The 18,979-nt window shown below is 39.7% G+C and overlaps 1 protein-coding gene across 1 annotated transcript in view; it reads right to left on the bottom strand.

Annotated features, from left to right (window-relative positions):
• The window catches only part of LOC139691493 (uncharacterized), a 38,183-nt gene that overhangs the window by 5,129 nt on the left and 14,075 nt on the right, over positions 1-18,979 (bottom strand). The window contains exons 5-7 of the mRNA XM_071589342.1: positions 15,575-15,689; positions 12,623-12,763; positions 12,120-12,304 (exon numbers count right to left, since the gene is read on the bottom strand). Coding sequence (XP_071445443.1) covers positions 12,120-12,304; positions 12,623-12,763; positions 15,575-15,689 — 441 coding nt within the window. The remainder of the gene's footprint in view (positions 1-12,119; positions 12,305-12,622; positions 12,764-15,574; positions 15,690-18,979) is intronic.

The following is an 18,979-nucleotide window of genomic DNA, read 5'->3' on the forward strand; positions in this document are numbered from 1 at the left end:
GGCTTTTAAAGGAACTAGATGTTATGACGAAATACCGTACATACAATGTCACATGCATTCGTAGTCGTAATCAAAATTATTAAAATGGCTGTTACTTAATGTTATGTTAACTATTTTTCTCCCTTTTGGTTTAAATAATCTTCCTCTCACTTCCCTATGCATAAAATAAAAACTTCTTTTCTCATTCAACACTTTCAGGAGCCAGTTGAAAGGTTAACCTTGTTGAAAGCAATATTTGGGATGCAGTTGTCAGGAGTTTCCTACCTCCTGTTCACTGAAGAGTGAACTGCTGCCATCACTATTAACCATTTCTGTCTCTCTCTCTCTCTCTCCCTCAACTAAAATATTTCAATAAGCTTTAAGATCAAAATTACCATTGCTGCTGCTGTACATGCTCTATGGTGACACATGGCTATGCAACTGAAACTGTAAATCTACATTCCTAATATGAATTGCTAAGTCAATTTTTTAAATGTGTTCTCTTAAAATAAATGCCACAGAGACTGTGAAGTAGAATTTTTTTCCCTCCACTGAAAAAGGGCAACTATTAGTTTAAACTGGTAATTTTCGTTCGAAGTTTTCGTTTCATCCTTGACCTGAGGACGCCAGCAGGATAGCTGGCGAAACTGTTGTACATTTAAACGACATACGCGGACGCAGCCCGAAAAATGTGGAAATCACAAACTGGTAATTTCCCTGCATTTTTTTAATAATCCTCAATTTCTTTTAAATTGAAACAGCATTGCACTGGGAAGTGAGACATTTGGGATTTTTGCCTAGTCCCTTCATTAACAGTCATCCGTCAAGTCCCATCGTTGTTATAATACTACCTTTGGAATTGCAGCTAATAATAGACTTGCTTGGTCAGACATTTTTAAGGCAATAACACCTCCTGAATACACTTTCCACAGATGAGATAATGAGCCCCTAGGAATATCAAACCCTTAACCTCCTTTTTAACATTGATGATGCCATTTAATTCCCAATACAAACTGTAATATCTTTCACAGCGTGAACTGTACCATTAATCATGTTTTGATTAACATTTTTTGTCATTTTAAAACATTGTTCATCAATTTCTTTGACAGTGCGTGTTATTAATGTTGTATTGTTTGTCTAGCACTATAAACTCAGAATCACACGAGTTTCCTTGGTCTTAATAATTATGATATTTCCTGCTTCTCAGGTCAAAGCTTAGGCAGAGAGCAGGCCATAATTAAACAAACATATCAATAAAAATATTTAAAAGAATTCCCAATTAATAAAGTACACATACATAGAGTTTAATATGAGAGTAAAATATACGAGGTCTGGTTAGGCATAACAAACTTTTTATAGGGAGAAGGAGAAATTTTTCCCAGGAGGATGGACCTAAGTCTTAATTTAAACATGCTGGCTGCGGGAGGTTTCAATGATTGGGGGTGTTTACTATTAATTTTCAGACACTTCAATGACAGGTGTCAGTCTTTAATCTTATCTATATAAATCACATTTATGCTGGGTACTATAGCCATATCGACGTTCATTAGTCACAGCCTGATTGCAATTTGATCTGACAAAATGTGCCCAGTACAAGGGATGAAATCATGGAAATAGTAGGGTTTCCAACGATTTATATAATGGTCCACCTTGATGCCAGTATGGTATTGCCTTGCCAGTCCTCTTTTGAATGGAAAATACCTCTTTCAAACGAGGTGACTGGCCCCAAAAGATGATGCCACACACAAAATAGCTCTCAACTTGAGAACCATGAAATTTTAAAGCACCTTCGATGAGGATATCTTGAAGATAATGAAGCATTAAAGCACCATTTGGCATTTGATTGTGTTACCTCTACGAGGTGATCCCAACTCGGATCCTCACTCAGCCAAGGAAGACAGTAGTGTGCACCCTATCAGTGTGAGAGACCTCCAGCTTAATTAGGGGATTCTGCACAGGAGGGAATTGTTCGTGTGGCATTAAGGTACGGTTTGCTTTTTATTTATAAGTAAATCATTAGAACAATTACAGGCCGTGACTTCAACTGAGGTTCTAATATCATACTTAAGTTAATACAGCTGTCAGTACCTAAGAGATTTCAATGTGTGGTTTGCAGTGACATGAAATTTGGCCACCTCTGTTATGTTAACAAATATTTCAAAGTGAATTTATGCTAAAGCACATCATTCCCTATCTTCTATTAAAGCACATTATTCATAATAATATTAAAAATATTAATATTATTATGTCCCTAGTGTGTGTCTTTCTCACTGTGGTTTACCTCAACCGAAAAACCCCTGAATTTCTAGTTTGTTAGCAAGCTGAAGAGTTGCAGAGAAATTATTGGCACTCACAAGTTTCACAGTTATGGTTTGGTCCTAACAACTGAAGTTCATCTCCAGTCAATGTGAGAACCCTCTTAGCTATTTTTGATTAACAAAACAGGAAATCTTCCAAGGGTAAATATGCACACTGCTTTTATCTACGGGTCAAAATTCCAGATAGCCCGCTCTTTTTCCTAAATGGAATAAATTGCTTGTAAGTGCCACAGCTTCGGAGCATGTTTGTCTTTTTCAACTGACCTAATACTTAAAATTTATGTCTCCTCCTCTGAAGTATCTAATACTTTTCCATCTCAAAATTCATAGTATCTCAACCTGACAGACTAGGACCAAACTAACAATTTACATTTTAAATATATTTTCTTGACCAAACTGCAGGAAATATCTAATGATATGTGTACGATATTAGAAGCCAACCTGGAACACTGTCACTGGGAACATCACTGGCACAAAAGGACAAGCCATAACTTGGACGATTTCCTGTGCTCATTGCAGTCTAGACTAGATTATTACCCCATTCCGACACCAACCATTGATTATGAAATTTTGGTCATTATCTTATCACAGTGCATCACCATAGCTTCTTGTTGGTGAACCAAACCTTTGGGATCACAATTTTCTGGTCAGCAAATGGATAAAAGAATCAGCACCTTCCTTGATAATTCCTCCAGAATGAAAAGGGATGGTAATCTTTGATTGCCATGATTAGAAATTTACTGTATTTCCTGGCCCATAAGAAGCTCCCTCATTTTTCACGTTGGAATTCACATAAAATACTTGGATCACATAGAAAAGGATCAAATTATCTTGATATTGCTACTTAATACACAGAATTGCTACATAATAAACCTAGCAGCAACACTTTATTTATCGTTGATTCATCTAAGAATCCCAGAAATTGGTCATTACCGCTGCAAAATATCTGCACTGGGGTTGTCACTTCCCTCTAACTTCCACGCGGCGCATTACCAATTCCACATTTTCATAAAAGTCTCGCATCATTGTCTCACTTTCAACTTTCTCCCATGACTTTGTCAATCACAAACACTGGAAATCAACGGCCGTTTCATTCTTCCCGTCAGTATGATGTCATGGGTCTTAAAACATTTCTTTCGTATTTAAATGGCAGTTCCCGTGGAAGCATTGACAATTTAGGAGCATATGAACGTAAGATTGTTAACTGCACAATATATATCTGCATTTACTACATCTGCCTCCTGCTCCTCCTATTCTCACATCATCATTCTATTTTATGTGTTCTCTGCCATCCGTATTGAAAGCAACCATTGTCTATGCCTTTACAACACCCTCATCCCACTCAAGGGTGAATTACTGAGGATTCCGAGTTAATTAGGAAGCATGCAATATAAGTAAGTATGTGTAAATCAGCAGAGAGGTGACATCCCCATCAGTCTGACATGTATTGATTTGCAGCATATTTATTTAATTTTTATAGAAATTACTTTCAATTAAATATCAAAACTCTGATGCTTACTGCTAACTTGAAACAGTGAGACATGATTGGCATAAAAATGATCGTGAAATGTTTCAGAAAAATAGATTTACTTCAGATATTACTCTGCCGATGCCTCAAAATTCTTCAAAGTACATCCCTTGAGCGTCAACATACTTTTACCAGTGGCTTTTCCATTACTCGAAGGCTCCCTGGTAGGCGGATACCGGAAGGTCCTCCAGGGTACGTATGCAAGCTTGTTTGATGCCCCACGGTGGGGTCCTTTGAGGGAGGGAGGATTTCACTTTTATAGGGAATAGGAAATAGTCTGCTGGTGCCAAGTCGGGACTAGAAGGGGGTTTGGGAATTGCCGCGATGCCATTGCAGAAGCTCTCCGCAAGCAGACACGCACGACTCTGCTCTTCTCATCGTCCATCCGAAGACCTTCAGGATGAATTTAGTGTGGTAGATCTTTCACGTCACCAAATTTCGACTGATAATGGTGTGCACCGTCACTCTCTTGTCAATGGCAACATACGATCTGGTGCACACTAAACCAACGGTCTCATTTCAGCATTTCATGCGCATGCCAGGGTAAAATTGTTACCAATACTTTTTTTTACAAGCCTTGTGTCATCAAAATTTGTAATCAAGGCAACCATTTGCTATGCCTGATGCGGGAAGAATACTTAATATACAAATTTCCATGAATTAAAACAGTGAATCTAGATTAAGTTCCATACTAAAAAGAAAGACTCGTACTTTTCCACAGATTTTATTATACGGTACAACGCGTTTCGTACCTGATGATGCCGCAAGTCGGTGAAACGCTTTGTACTGTATAATAAAATCTGTGGAAAAGTACGAGTCTTTCTTTTGTAGTATGGATATTAAATACTTCCACGAAGTGAAGCCTGAAACAATAGAATATACTAGATTAAGTTATTACTTTTTCAATTAATTTGAAATAAGGAAATATAAAGACTGTGGTAGAGACACGATTCACTTTTTCCTGCATAAAGAATACAGCCCAAGGAGAATTTCCCCAGAGCATTTGATCCGCCATTTCAAGCACACTTCACATTATCCACATTTGGCTTTTCACAAGGTTGGACAGCATTTTGGCCTTTCTCAAGACAGTGACTTAATTGGATCTTATTTAAATACGTGGGTAATTCAATAATTCCTCAGGAAATCCAAGAGATATCACTCATGGCATGGGAAAAACTTTGCCTTTGGCAAGCATCATCTCTCACTAGACTGCTGCAAAAGTTTCAGCTATATCCATCATTTCAGTGGGTTCACTGTGATGGTCAATTGAAGCAGCAAACTTGGGTTCTTTCGAAAAATGGAAAAAAGTGAATTTAATGCAATGATTACAAGCTTCTCTTTAAAAGGCTCAACACCGAAAGGGATCAAGCCAAGTTGGACTGAGCTCATGGCACATATGCTCTTGTTTTGGCACCTATTTACGATCAGGTTAAATTAGTTTAAATGTGGCCACACATCCACCAAGGGGATGAGCACCCTTTGGGACACCCAGGGCGAGTGACTTCCTCCAAAATGATTGACTAAATCTACAATATGGTTTTGAGTGATCAGTAAATCAAGAAATGTGAAGTCAGGGCTTGTTGTTGGGGCTATTTGAAAGTTAAGGCTACAGGCAGATCAATTTTGGACAAAAAAGTGGGTGTAAAAAAATGGGATGGGGATGGGCTGCATTTGCTCTCCGTGGAGAATGGATGCAATCGTGTGGTGGATTCAGAGGCCGCTTTGGCGATTTTCCATCGCAATTCTGACGAGTATCTGCATCGACACACGCCTGCCAACGAAACAAGGATGCACTACAATGCTCCAGAGACAGAAAACGGTCAAAGTAATGGGTTTCGAATGGCAAACAGCCGCAAAGAAGATGAAGACCGTGACATCAACGGACAAGGCAATAGCTCACGTCTTCTGGGATGCACGTGGAATTATTGATTTATTGCAAGTAATCAAAGGAAAATAAAAAAGTTGGGAAGAGTGCATCCAGCTATAAGAAAATTATGCAGACAAATAAATAAAATATTTTACCAAGATAGTTTGTTTTTATATTTTCCCCTGAAATCTTATTAAAAGACCACATTAGTTCAATAGTTTCAGCCTCAACTTTGTGGAAGTTCATTTTAATAAATGAAAAAGAAACACTTTGTTTCAATCCACCACTTTATTACAGGTACGACTAGTTTCGACGCTACGGCGTCATCCTCAGGTACAAAGTTTAAAGTCACAATCATTGTATATATACCCTCTTCTGGAAAGGGTGGGGGAGTTGTGGGAAGAGGGGGCGGGGAGGGGAGTACGGGGGTAGGTACGAAAGAATGTGGGAGAGGGTAGGAAACACCAGGAAAAGCGTTAGTGAGTGGGGGGGGATTGGAAGGTGGGTTAAGAGAGGGGAAAAATTTCATTGGTCGGTATAATTTGAGTCAATGGCTAATGGGGATAAAGGTACGGGTTAGGAGTCAATGGGAGTTAGGGGGAAGGGGTTAGAGGTTCTGTTTTTCTGTTATTGCTAGGGAGGCTTCCAGGAGAGGTGATACGTTTTCAAACAGAATGTCATTGAGTAAAGGATGTTTCTTCATTGTTCTCCGGATCTCCAACTCTTCCTTCTTGTCCATCCTCCTCCCTTTTTCTTCACGATGTAGAATTTTGGGGATGAAATCACTGGTGTGATTTTCCTCCCACAGGTGTTTGGCAAAGTGGGATTGGGCTAGGTTACACTTCTTGTCTGTGGGAGGAAAATCACACCAGTGATTTCATCCCCAAAATTCTACATCGTGAAGAAAAAGGGAGGAGGATGGACAAGAAGGAAGAGTTGGAGATCCGGAGAACAATGAAGAAACATCCTTTACTCAATGACATTCTGTTTGAAAACGTATCACCTCTCCTGGAAGCCTCCCTAGCAATAACAGAAAAACAGAACCTCTAACCCCTTCCCCCTAACTCCCATTGACTCCTAACCCGTACCTTTATCCCCATTAGCCATTGACTCAAATTATACCGACCAATGAAATTTTTCCCCTCTCTTAACCCACCTTCCAATCCCCCCCCACTCACTAACGCTTTTCCTGGTGTTTCCTACCCTCTCCCACATTCTTTCGTACCTACCCCCGTACTCCCCTCCCCGCCCCCTCTTCCCACAACTCCCCCACCCTTTCCAGAAGAGGGTATATATACAATGATTGTGACTTTAAACTTTGTACCTGAGGATGACGCCGTAGCGTCGAAACTAGTCGTACCTGTAATAAAGTGGTGGATTGAAACAAAGTGTTTCTTTTTCATTTATTAAAAGACCACATATTTACTCAAATTGATACTTTTCTGTTTAGCACCAAAGCAAGATAATTTGCCCTGCATCAACACACTATCACTACCTGTTAATAGCATTATCAAAAGAATTCAAAATGGTATATGAATTTGAAAAGAGATGAATGCAAAACTAACTCAAATGACACTTATTTCTGCCGAAAGTAATGAGAATTATCGTTTTGAAGCGATATAATCAACGAGAAACATTTCCAGTTACTCACTTTTTGGGAAATATTCTAGGGAAACCATTTCTCTTATCTGAATGAAAATAGTTTTGACAGAAGAATGAAATTAAAAATAATTAATGGATTTGGCTTTCACCAAAACGTTTCAGACTACAACAGAGATTGCTCTGATTGATAACTCGGTTGGTTTTCGAATACTTCCTGAAAAATTTATACTTGTTCTGAAATTATCATGAATTCCAATTAAAACCCAATTACCCAATGGGCACATGATGAAACTATTACCAGTGTTTAATGAAATGTATCATTTAAGATGAGGTTGCATGGTGCAACATGATGAACAATTACGGTGGTGAAAAGTGAGAAAGAGCAATGACAATTAGGGGATAACTAAACTCATCCCCTAGCGCCCTGACTAATGCTATGGCATCACATATACCCATCCCCCTCCTCAATGCAAACTAATCTTCTCCCAAATACGTACTCATTTGCTCTCTCCTCCAGCCTCTTATTCATGACTCCAAGAAATAAATGCCTTTGCCACATGTGAAATAAAACTTAACAGTCCACAAACACTTTACTTTTCCCTTTTTTAGGATGTGTATCAATCTATTACAACAATGATTAGACAGAGTCTTAGTCTGTCTTGAGTCAGCCATCAGCCGGTTCAGACATGTTCATTCAATCTCTCTGTGCTCTCTGGGATCACGCTGTCAAAGTGTAATTCATGAAGTTCTTTCACACTACACCTTCATGGGCAAAAACTTTGTTCAAATACCCAACGAAATCTCTCGCATTAGGCTGTGCTGATTGTCAAAAACGATTCCTTGGAGAGAGTTTACAAGTGCCTCTTCACATTGGAGGGATCATTAACGAGCGGGCAACTGCGGCATTTTGGAGGATACGATGAGTGCCAAATGAATCACAGATCCACTTGATGCCAATTGCATTTTGTTGGTGCATCTAAGCAATTGCCATCAGAGGACCTTAAATGTTTATGAAGTGAAATTAAAACAGATTTGAAAATTGCTGAAAAAAATCTTGGTGACTCAATTAATGCATTGTACAACAGGTTGGATGATTTAACTGCAATTATTACTATTCACACTAGATATATTGGATGAATGCTTTATGGGGTTTGATAATCTGCCCAACGAGAATCTTATGCTAAAAGGGCAAGCGCAGGGATTACAAATAAATGTGATGACATTGAGACTATGTGCATCAAACTAATTCTATTGACATTTCCGGATACCCATCAACTGCCAAGGAAATTTTGCCAGCTCTTAGGAATCAAAATGGAGTCAAGTTGAACGTGGATTTCCTTGATATTGAAAGCTGTTTTCATTTAAATGAAGGATTGATTGAACAAGGGTGCACATGAAATTCATTTGAAGATGAACATGATGACTTTCTCGCTTAAAGAAGAGTAAAAAAACAAGACTCACCGAAGGGTCTTCTTGAAATCATCATCCTGGACAATGATTTATCTGGATTTGCATCAATGAAGTTTTACGTCAAGGCAGGTAGAAGTTTACAATGCATGTGCGAGCAATTATCCATAAAAAGTTTTGCAGCCCCTTAGAAGCAACTTTGACCTTCTCTTGGAGGAACCATACCAAATGTGCACTTGGCTCAATTCTACTGTCTCCCTCCCTCCCCCCCCATGATGGACACTACAACCTTGAAGTGGCGGAAGGGCTTGTGCTTCCCGATGACCCCTAGAGCTAGAGACGGGAGTTATTATCACCCATTCATGCCGTCCACTGCCTACAGTCCACATTTCCTACCGTGTGGAATTTGCCCTTCTTACTTTTCAGTTCTGCATGAGCTGTCTTGGTATGGCGGGGTAGGTCTGCCATAGAAATGGTTGTGGTTCATTTTTTCCCCCTTCTTTTTCAAAACCCAAGAAATATTTTATTGGGTGAAATTAACACTTGTTTTGAATCAAGTCTTCCTTCAGCATGTATGTGAATTTGAGCATTAATTGCTCTTTTTTGGTGAATAGTTTTTCCTTTTCCCTTCCTCTCCCTTATCCCTAACCCATTCCACCCGGTGCTTGCCCCCCATGCCATAAATCTTTCTGGTGGATCACGGGGCAGATGTAGAACAGAATAAAAAAAAGCTAGCTCATGGATTATTGTTTGATAGTATACCATTTTAGGTGAGATTTGGTCGGGTACAAAACTGAACACCAATACCTTTGTTAACCATGCCTAACAAGACAAGCCAGACACCTCATATTACAGCAAACCCTTCTTTAATTCTACATACATTTTATCTCCCTTCGTCCCATCCAACATCCCCATCATGTTTCCACCTCTTCCTCCATTTTCTAACATCCTCCCTCCCATTCACAGTCTTCAACATCCAACTGCCAATCACTATGCTTTGCATCCATCTCTCCTGCCTCCTGAAGATTTCTACCAACAATCCCCTTGTGCCTTTTGCTGGCAGTCGATCGGAATGCTCCGTATCCACCTTTCCTGCCTCCATAGTATCCCAACTCCCAACAATCCCCTCTCCTCCCCTCTCAGCGAGCCTAGCACTTCCTCATCTGTTTTCTTCTCTGTCCACTTCACCTTCTCCATCCTTCTCCGCATTCACATTTCAAGGGCCTCCAACCTATGCCTACCATCCCGCTTCAAATGACCATGTTTCCGCACCATACATAACTATGCTCCACATCAAAGTTCTGATGAGCCTTTTCTTAATATCCTTATTCAAAGTCCCCGTCATGAACACCCTTCTCCTTGAGGATAATTCTTTACCTAACGCAATTCATTCTTCTCCTTACATCCACACTACTTTGTTCATTTTGGTCCATAACGCTTCTGAGATACGTAAACTGTTCCACCTGCTTTAGTTTGTGCCGTCCTATTTTAACGTTTAAATTAGCCTTTCTCTTTCTGGAAACTTCACAACCTTTGCTTTATTTATATTGATTCTCATCCCACATCTGTTGCACTGAATTTCCAATGCACTCAGCAATTCTTATCTACCAATGGCCGACCAAAAAGCTTAAGCTTGATCAACACTAAACCTAACTGAATTTATGGATTGCCAATTGACTTTCAACACATTTCCATTTCATTCCATACCTCCTTAACCATTTCTTCCACATATACATTGAAAAGCAGGGATGATGATGAGGTAACCCTATCTTGCTCCTATTCCTAAACCTGCCCATCCTGACTGCCCATTTGCCAAACACTCCTGAGCAGTTTGATGAATTCACATGTTGTGTCCACGGTATTCAATGTTCCTCTCTAGTAGCAACTGCATGACTGCCATGGGATCACACTGGCCCCTCCCCTTCCTGAACCCAAACACATCATCTCCCAAGTAATCATTTGCCCTGTTCTTAATCCTCTCGTTGATGATTATTAGAACCACTTTTGCTGCATTCATAATCACACTTCTTACTACATAAACCTCACGTAGAGCTGGGGGGCTGAGCTTTTCCTTTACTTCAGATGGGAACTAATGCTGATCTGGGAAAATCTTTTGGCCAAATCCCTTAACTCACTAATGTAGCAAATTATTCCATAAAAACTATTCCTTCCACATTTTCCTAAACCCTTAGGTAGTTCTGCAAAATGTTTTCTATCCCCATGCCATGGATTTCATTATCCTTAAATCCCTTTCCATCTTACCGTCAAACATGCCTTGACCTAAGTTATCCCCATCTACATCTCATTCTCTTTCTACATCTAACTGCTCTAACTCCAATCTCCAACTGACACGATTACACCAACATTGAAGCTATCCACTATTCCATGAAAACGGTTTGAGTTCATCCCCAGTGGCAACTACGTACTATTGTTCAGCCCTGTTGCCTTTGCCGACAACGCAAGCTCATGCGTCACAGACATCAAGGGTTCACTTGTATGGCACCTACAAAGTTGCCGCCACCAAGTGCCAGGGATACAGAATACCAGAAAATTCTTGAAGCATACTGGAAAGCTGGCTTCGGACGAAAGTATTTGCCAAAGGGTTGGTACTCACATATCCATCCACTGTGTTTGGCGAAAGACATTTTACCTCAGCAGAACATGTATTTGACAAAAACATTAATTCATCGTGTTTGAGATGTCACTTGCTTTCTTAACAAAAATTTTAAGTTTGTTTGTTAAAGAAGAATGAATTATTGGATATTTGTGATTCAAGACCCTATTAAACAATGTTCTAGATTGCCGAAATAGTTTCTAAATTGCCTAAAAGTATAATAATGATACAAAATTGCATATTTTTACTATGGTTTACCGTGGCTACTGTTGTACGACTACTGTGCCAACCACTAACTTTAGGTGCATTCTCATTTGAAATGTAAGACAATTACCCCTTATTCGGTATGCCCTACTATTAATGGTTATGTGAAATAGTTTATTATTACAGATATAACTTTTTCAAGCAGCAGTTAAATTAGGAATTAAGTGATTTTCTACAGGAATCAATGGCAGGATTGTAATAATATTCGGTAAAAATATGGAATCAACCCATCACTAGTAATGGCAGGTCAAATTTCACTATCACTTGCACATGGCAAAAATGTCTTCCATTGGTAAAGAGATTAAGGGACTTGCCAGAAAATTTCTTAAATGTTTCAAGCAACCAAACACTCCAAGCATTACACAGCTATGTTTTCAACATTAGGAGCTCGGCCATTTCTTTCAAGGTGGACTTTGCAAGGTAAGCAAGTAAGGTTAAGGTCAACATTTGGTTGACACCCTCAGGAAAAGGAGCATACTCTTGCAGAGTAAAACACACTCTCACGAGCATGCCCTCAAATGGGTGCGGAGGAAAACTTACAGTCCGTTCTGTTGCTGGCTCCAAAAGCTCCACTCGGGAGCCCTCTTGAGGCCTCACCGTAGACAGCGAGGAGGCCATTCGGACCATGGAAAGCTGGCTCAAGATGAGGACGACTCCTACACCAAACAGTGTCACACACAACCAGGCCACAGTCCTCATGATGATACTAGTGAAAAATCCATCATCTACGACAAGAGGAATTGGTTAGATTCTTTCTGCTGGTTATCCATGTTTCAATATAAGAGAATCCAAAAGTTCAAATTCGCTCGGTGCAAATGTTAATTCTTAATGCCACTCATCTAAAAGTGACTTGCTCCTGTCACTCCCGTAAGATGCCTGGCCATTTTTTGCAATAGATCGTGTAATATAGGATGTTAATTCATGTTTAAATCTCATGGCTGAAATCATTTCTGACCACAACAACTCCAATTTCAAGTCATTTTATACACTCCATATAAATAACAGTAGTTGGATTTTAACTTATTCACTACACTGGTGCTTACCCGATGAGGATGCAGTCAAATCTTTGATTGAGGTGGTGACCAAACTCAGCAACTGCTGCATATGAACCACAGCCACTTTCAATATGGAAATCCTGAGGGCTGGGTTCCCTGATTTCACCAAATGATGCTCATAGCACTCCACTGCCCCAAATAAGACGACACATTACTTATTTAATGCACATATTTATTAAAACAATTGTAAATAAATTCAATCATTGATTTTTTTTAATACAGACCACAGATGAAAGTGAAATGTTAAATTATGAGCTAATATAGTAATATTAGACCTATTATGGCGATAAAAACTGAAAGATGCTTTAATGAGGGAAACACCCCATGGATAAAAATTAAAAATGATAGAAATAATCACGGTTTTGTTAATGCAAGATACAAGGGTTGCTATATATATATATACACGAGGGTCATCCGGAAAGTAGTACCCGTTCGTGAAATAAAGACACAAAAGTAAATATTAACAAACATAAAAAATTTTATTTGAAAGAGGATACTTTAAACTACTTCTCAACATAATCTCCAAGCAAATTAAGGCATTTGTCATAACGTGTGACAAGTTTCTGTATTCCTGCTGCATAGTCCTTCGCCGCCAGCTCATTGAGATACGCGAGGGACCCATCTTGCACAAATTTTTGCATAATGCAGATGGTGTTTAACAATTTCATGAACAATTGTTCGAGAAACATTGGGAAAATGCTCACAGATGTCATCAATTGTGACGCGCCGATCGTTCCTCACGAATTCGTCAACTGAGCTCACCAGTTGGTCTGTAATGACAGACGGTCTCCCCGAACGCTCATCGTCGTGTGTGTTCCCCCTCCCCATGTTGAAGTTGCGACACCACCGCCGAACAGACGACTCGTCCATTACATTGTCTCCATACACCTCCTTTAATTGGCGATGAATATCACATGGGCGAACGTTTCTTGCATTGAGGAATTTAATCACTGCCCTCACTTCACAACTGGCGGCGTTCTCAATTTTTTTAAACATTGTAAACAATCACAGAAACAACACAGGCAATGCTAGCGTCACGCAACTTGGCTCAGAGAAGGCAGACAAGCCACTGAAGCTATCTGACCTCGTCCAGCGGCTACTCGCGTCGTCAGCACTTCATGCGGCACGAACGGGTACTACTTTCCGGATGACCCTCGTATTTTGAGACTTGACGACATTATGTGCTTCAGGCAACATCTGATGTTTCCATCTGAAAGTTTCACCCTTTGAACGCTAACTTACTTCAGAGCATTTTGTCGTTTGATCATAACTTGTGTCGTTTACAGGGGCTTGAAAATTTTGACACAGCAAAAAAATGGAGTTAACTCGTGAACACTTTCGTGCGATGATTTTTAACGACTTTTGACGTGGATTATCAAGACAGGAGTGCATCGATCAACTTACTTCCAATTTTGGCGATGAAGTCCTATTCCTTGCCACTGTGAAACGCTGGTATAAAAAATACCATCATGGCCACCATTCGCTCAGCGACGAAAGTCGTGAAGGTCATCCAAAATCAGTAGTTGCGCCAGAAAACATCAATGCTGCGCAAGAACTAGTGAAGGAAGATTGTCATGTGACTTATCGTGAGATTGAGGCATTCTTGGGGATCAGTATGACGAGCATCAATAAGATATTGCATGAACATTTAGCTGCAAAAAAAATTTGTTCTCGTTGGATCCCACATAATTTGACAAAAGCCCAAAAAGATGCTCGTGTCAATGGGTGCAAAGAAATGCTCAGCAAATACAATCGCAGTGCATCAAAAGCTCTGCATAATATCTACACAGGTGACGAATCTTGGATCCATACGTATGAGCCCGAAACAAAACAGCAATTCACTGTATATGTCTTCCAAGACGAGCCAAATCCAACAAATGTGATTCGTGGCCCAAGCACATCGAAGCAAACGATCGCCTGTTTCTTTGGAATAACTGGACACGTGGCAACCATACAATTAGAGCAACCTAGAACCGTGAATTCTGAATGGTGTACGAGCCATTTGCTTGCCAGAAGTGCTTGGTGAAATACGGAAAAAGAAGCGGCAACGAAGGATCATTCTTCATCATGAAAACAACGCAAGCTCTCACAGATCGGCGGAAACAACTACCCATTTGACCGGCCAAAATATCGAATTGATGGGTCATCCTCCTCACAGCCCTGATTTAGCACCAAATGACTTCTTTTTATTCCCGTTTATTTAGAAAAAATTGTGGACAACGTTTTCCGGTGCCTGCATAAGCCATTTATGTATTCAGAAACCACATTTTGGAGGTACCTCAAACGGAGTGGAAAAAGTGTAACGAAAATTGGCTCAAGCACATGCAAAAGTGTATTGATTATCATGAAGAATACTTCAAACTACAATAAAGCCATATTCAACAATAAATTACTGTCTTTTCATCATTAGACAAAGTATAAATAGCAACCCTCGTATCAATGATTTCCAGGGTGAGATTTTCCAAAGTCCAGACCAAATATAAGTAATTGATGACACTCATTTGAGTTGTAGGCATACGTGCATATCTAGTGATGAGAACTCAAATCAAACCAATAGGAATTAATGGCTCAGTCTGGCGTGGTTTTAGGCCGGGGTTGGTTGTAACATTTTTGGAAGTCCGAGCGTGTTCAAGAACTCCTTTTCACGGAGAAAAAAAACAAGGTATGATTTTTTTATGAATTGTAACGATTTGGTTTTCTGTATGAGACCATCTCTTCCGATAACATCCATCCCTTCTTTTCACCCTTGGGTATGTACTTCACTCTTTCAATTACATTGATATTAGCTGCAAAACTTTTAACTCAAGGGGTCAACCCTAATTATTCTTAAATAAGTTCAAGTGAATCACAATGCTGAATTAAATCTAAAATGCATATCTATGTTTGTATCAGCAAACATCATGGAGTCGGCACAAATCCAATGAAGAGGGTGATAAATACCTTCAGCCCTGCGGCTCAGAATCACCTCCCACCATCCTCGGTTGTCCATGCCTATACAATGCTCGGGAATATTTCCCAATCGCAACTCTTCTGAATACTGCTTCAATTTCTCTTCCTGAAAAAGGAATAAATGTTGACCCAATTCATTGATTTTTTTCATTTAACCTATTCATATTCAGCTTTCAGTCATTGAAGGCAACCATCAGACGCAACATATAAGATACACAAAACATGCAGAGTCAATCGCATGCAGGATTCACTGGTCATAGCTCACATGAGCACAACCATCTCGCTCATTGTACGTACAGCGACCGCCCAAAAGCCAATTGCCACATTGCATTGTCCATCACAACATCCTCCCCCTTAAACCCTTTCATAAATGTCAATAGCTCTGCAATTAAACAAGGCATCACGTGTGGAAGTAATCAAATTATGCACAATGGGTTACAAGGTAGAAGTTATCAAAGAGAATGATGACCGAGCAGCAATCACTTTGCGATGCTCTCCCTCCTTAAAATCCATTGACATCATGAACTACTTGTGTGCGTGAAATGGCTATTTCAGAAAAAAATGCCCTCAAGAGAACAGCATCTACTCTAGAAACTGAGCTTGATGAGTGGGAGGAAAAGAATAATAAAGAACAATTGGAATCAAATTTTGAGCCAAAATTATGATCTTAAAAAGGAGGACCTGAGAAAGGAGTGGAAAATATAACGCAGACTTTAAATTGCAAAGAGTCATATTGATTTTGATTATTGCTGTCAACCCAGAGTGATAAATGAACGCGTTGGCCCACTTATCACAGTTGAATTTGCAAAAGAAAAGTGCTCCAGTCAATGCCATTCGTCAGTTTAAATTCCTTAGAATAGATTATGTTTCGATGAGAGCAAAAATTGGGCCAGGAGATTCAAAACATATTAATTATATTATGAGCACTTTTCTTATATCCAATCTAATTTTTGCTGGAGCACATGTAGATCTCAGATTAACAATTGGTACAAAGTTGCACGGACCAAGAATTATGTAACTCTAATGAAAAAGTGAGTCATCCACTGGTGAGCACCAAAAGAAATGAGAACACTTGCATGTGTGCCCTTGAATGTTGGCTTTGACCTCATGGACTAAGGAGCAATGCGAAAGTGACCATGGCTACTCAGGGACATTGCATACATGGTAATTCATCACCATATCTTGTCTCATTAACACCCCAAAAACATCGCACATTGTACAAGGAGTTGTCCTTGTGCTAGCAAAACTGGCTAAAGCACTTGGTGGGACATGAGTGATACGGCTTCAAATCGTGTTGAAAGGGAATGAGGTACACGTTGTGACAATTTATACAACCATAATGTTCATTAATTAAAAATAAATCCGGAAAGTTTTCATTGAAACTCTCCTTGCATTCTTTTGATGTGATGAGTTTCATTGAAGCTTGGTCGAACATCCCAATTACAATACAGAATTGTTTGATCCTAGCATGAGCTATTTTCGTTCTGGTGCTTGCAGTAAGGTCGCCCAGCAAGAAGGATTGTGGTGAAGTTGTGATTGATATTCAATGTGATTATTGGTAAATGCACGAGTGAGAAAGATGGGGAATTTTCAACATCTTGCAGAGTGTAATTCATTAGTTTCAGTTGTGTTTACCAAAGTCGTGGTGAAAAGGTGACGGCAAGTGATTTGTCTCCAAGTGAGAAAGTAGCTTTCTGGAGCAGAATGGTTTTTTAAATTTTCCAGAATGACGAAGATTAGCTGCTGCTCTACAAGTAATCAATTCATGAACTGGGCCATTTGTCTTGAACAAGGAGACAACCTTGGATACCATCAAGGATTCACAGAAAATTCGTCTAAGAAAGGAACTGTTAGTGTGTCGTGATAGAGGGGGGCTTTAATACAATTGCACGACATGAATGAGATCATTAGGGTATTCATCAGAACCTGAACAGAACTTGGAACCAAACTTGGACACAATGTTAATGGGTTCAGACTCAAAGCAAGGATAGAGGAAAAAGGAAGGTGATGAGGAGGAGTCTTCAGAGGAGGAGAGGTGCTGCAGAGGATCAAATAGAATAACACCCAACACCCTTCAGCTGAAGCAGAGAGGATTCATCAGCACGATCAATTGAAACATCTTCGCGACGACACTGGTTTTGCTCGAGTGTGAGCAAACGTGGCATCCATCTTGCACAAGGCTTTCTCATGTCCAAATTTTCAGTCAATATGCGATGTACTGCACTTTTTGAAATGCCTACTATGCCTGCTAGCTCACGCACTTTCAGTCGACGATCATCCAGTATCACTTTGTGGATATCCTGTGTACCATGTCTGGAGTCGTCACCTCATTTTGTTGGCCAATGTGATGCTCGTCTTGACAGCTCATACGGCCTCGTTTAATCTCTGCTACCCAATATTTTATTGTTGTAAACGAAGGAGCAGACTCACCCAGAGTACAATCCAGTTCAGATTCTATATTGATTGGGCTGAGGCCTTTCAAATTTAAGTATTGCATCACATAATGATGACCAATTTTCTCCATTTTCACAAATTCACTGAAAATTTTCACTATTGAGGTCAGCCAAACAAATACTAAACAACATAGCATCTTCAAACTTGAAACATATGCTTTATAGATTGCATACTTTCTAATACAATGATATTTTTCAAACAACTACCGCCATCTTTAGGTCAGGCCAGGTAACACCCTCGTACATCCATGCAGTGGTTGGATATTCTCAATGATGTTGAAAGGTTGCTTCTCAGATGGATAAGCGAAAAGCAATTGTAATGGAACACTATTGGCAAGAATATCATTTGTGAGAAAGGGAAAGTGATTTTGGGCGACCTTTTTAAAAAGACGTCAGGATCATCGACAGCTGAAGAAGTACTTTATGGGAGCCATGCATGGTTTGAGAAGCTTAATGACAAGAACCATGACAACGTGAGCCATGGTGAACAATAAGCCCCGAGTCAAATGCAGGAGAGAACTTTTTTGGCAACTTCAAGAAACTTGTAGATTCTGAGCGTTACCTGCAACAAAAGGTTTTTAATTATGGCAAAGCGGGTCCCTTCTGAAAGAAGATGCTCAAGCGAACCTATATTCATACATGTAACAGTAGATTAGAATACATTACCCGGCCACTAGTCAATGAAAGGCCATTTCACGCAGCTATTTAGCACAAATGCAAACCGTAATTATCATTTAGAAACTCCAAAAGCATTCAAGAAATTCAAGTCCCAAACAGCAGGCTTAATGTGACGGGGAGGTCATGCTGCATTGTGCCATGGGTGCGAGGCATCACCTTAATAAGGCAGTGGCGATGCATGCCAGAAATTTATTGAATGATAATTCTGAGTTGCATTTTTTAAAAATTTCAAAGCATTGGCTAAAACAATTATCTATAGACAGCG

Source organism: Hetaerina americana, unplaced genomic scaffold (genome assembly GCF_022747635.1).
Source record: "Hetaerina americana unplaced genomic scaffold, ioHetAmer1.1.p SCAF_37, whole genome shotgun sequence".
In the NCBI taxonomy this organism is placed as follows: domain Eukaryota; kingdom Metazoa; phylum Arthropoda; class Insecta; order Odonata; family Calopterygidae; genus Hetaerina; species Hetaerina americana.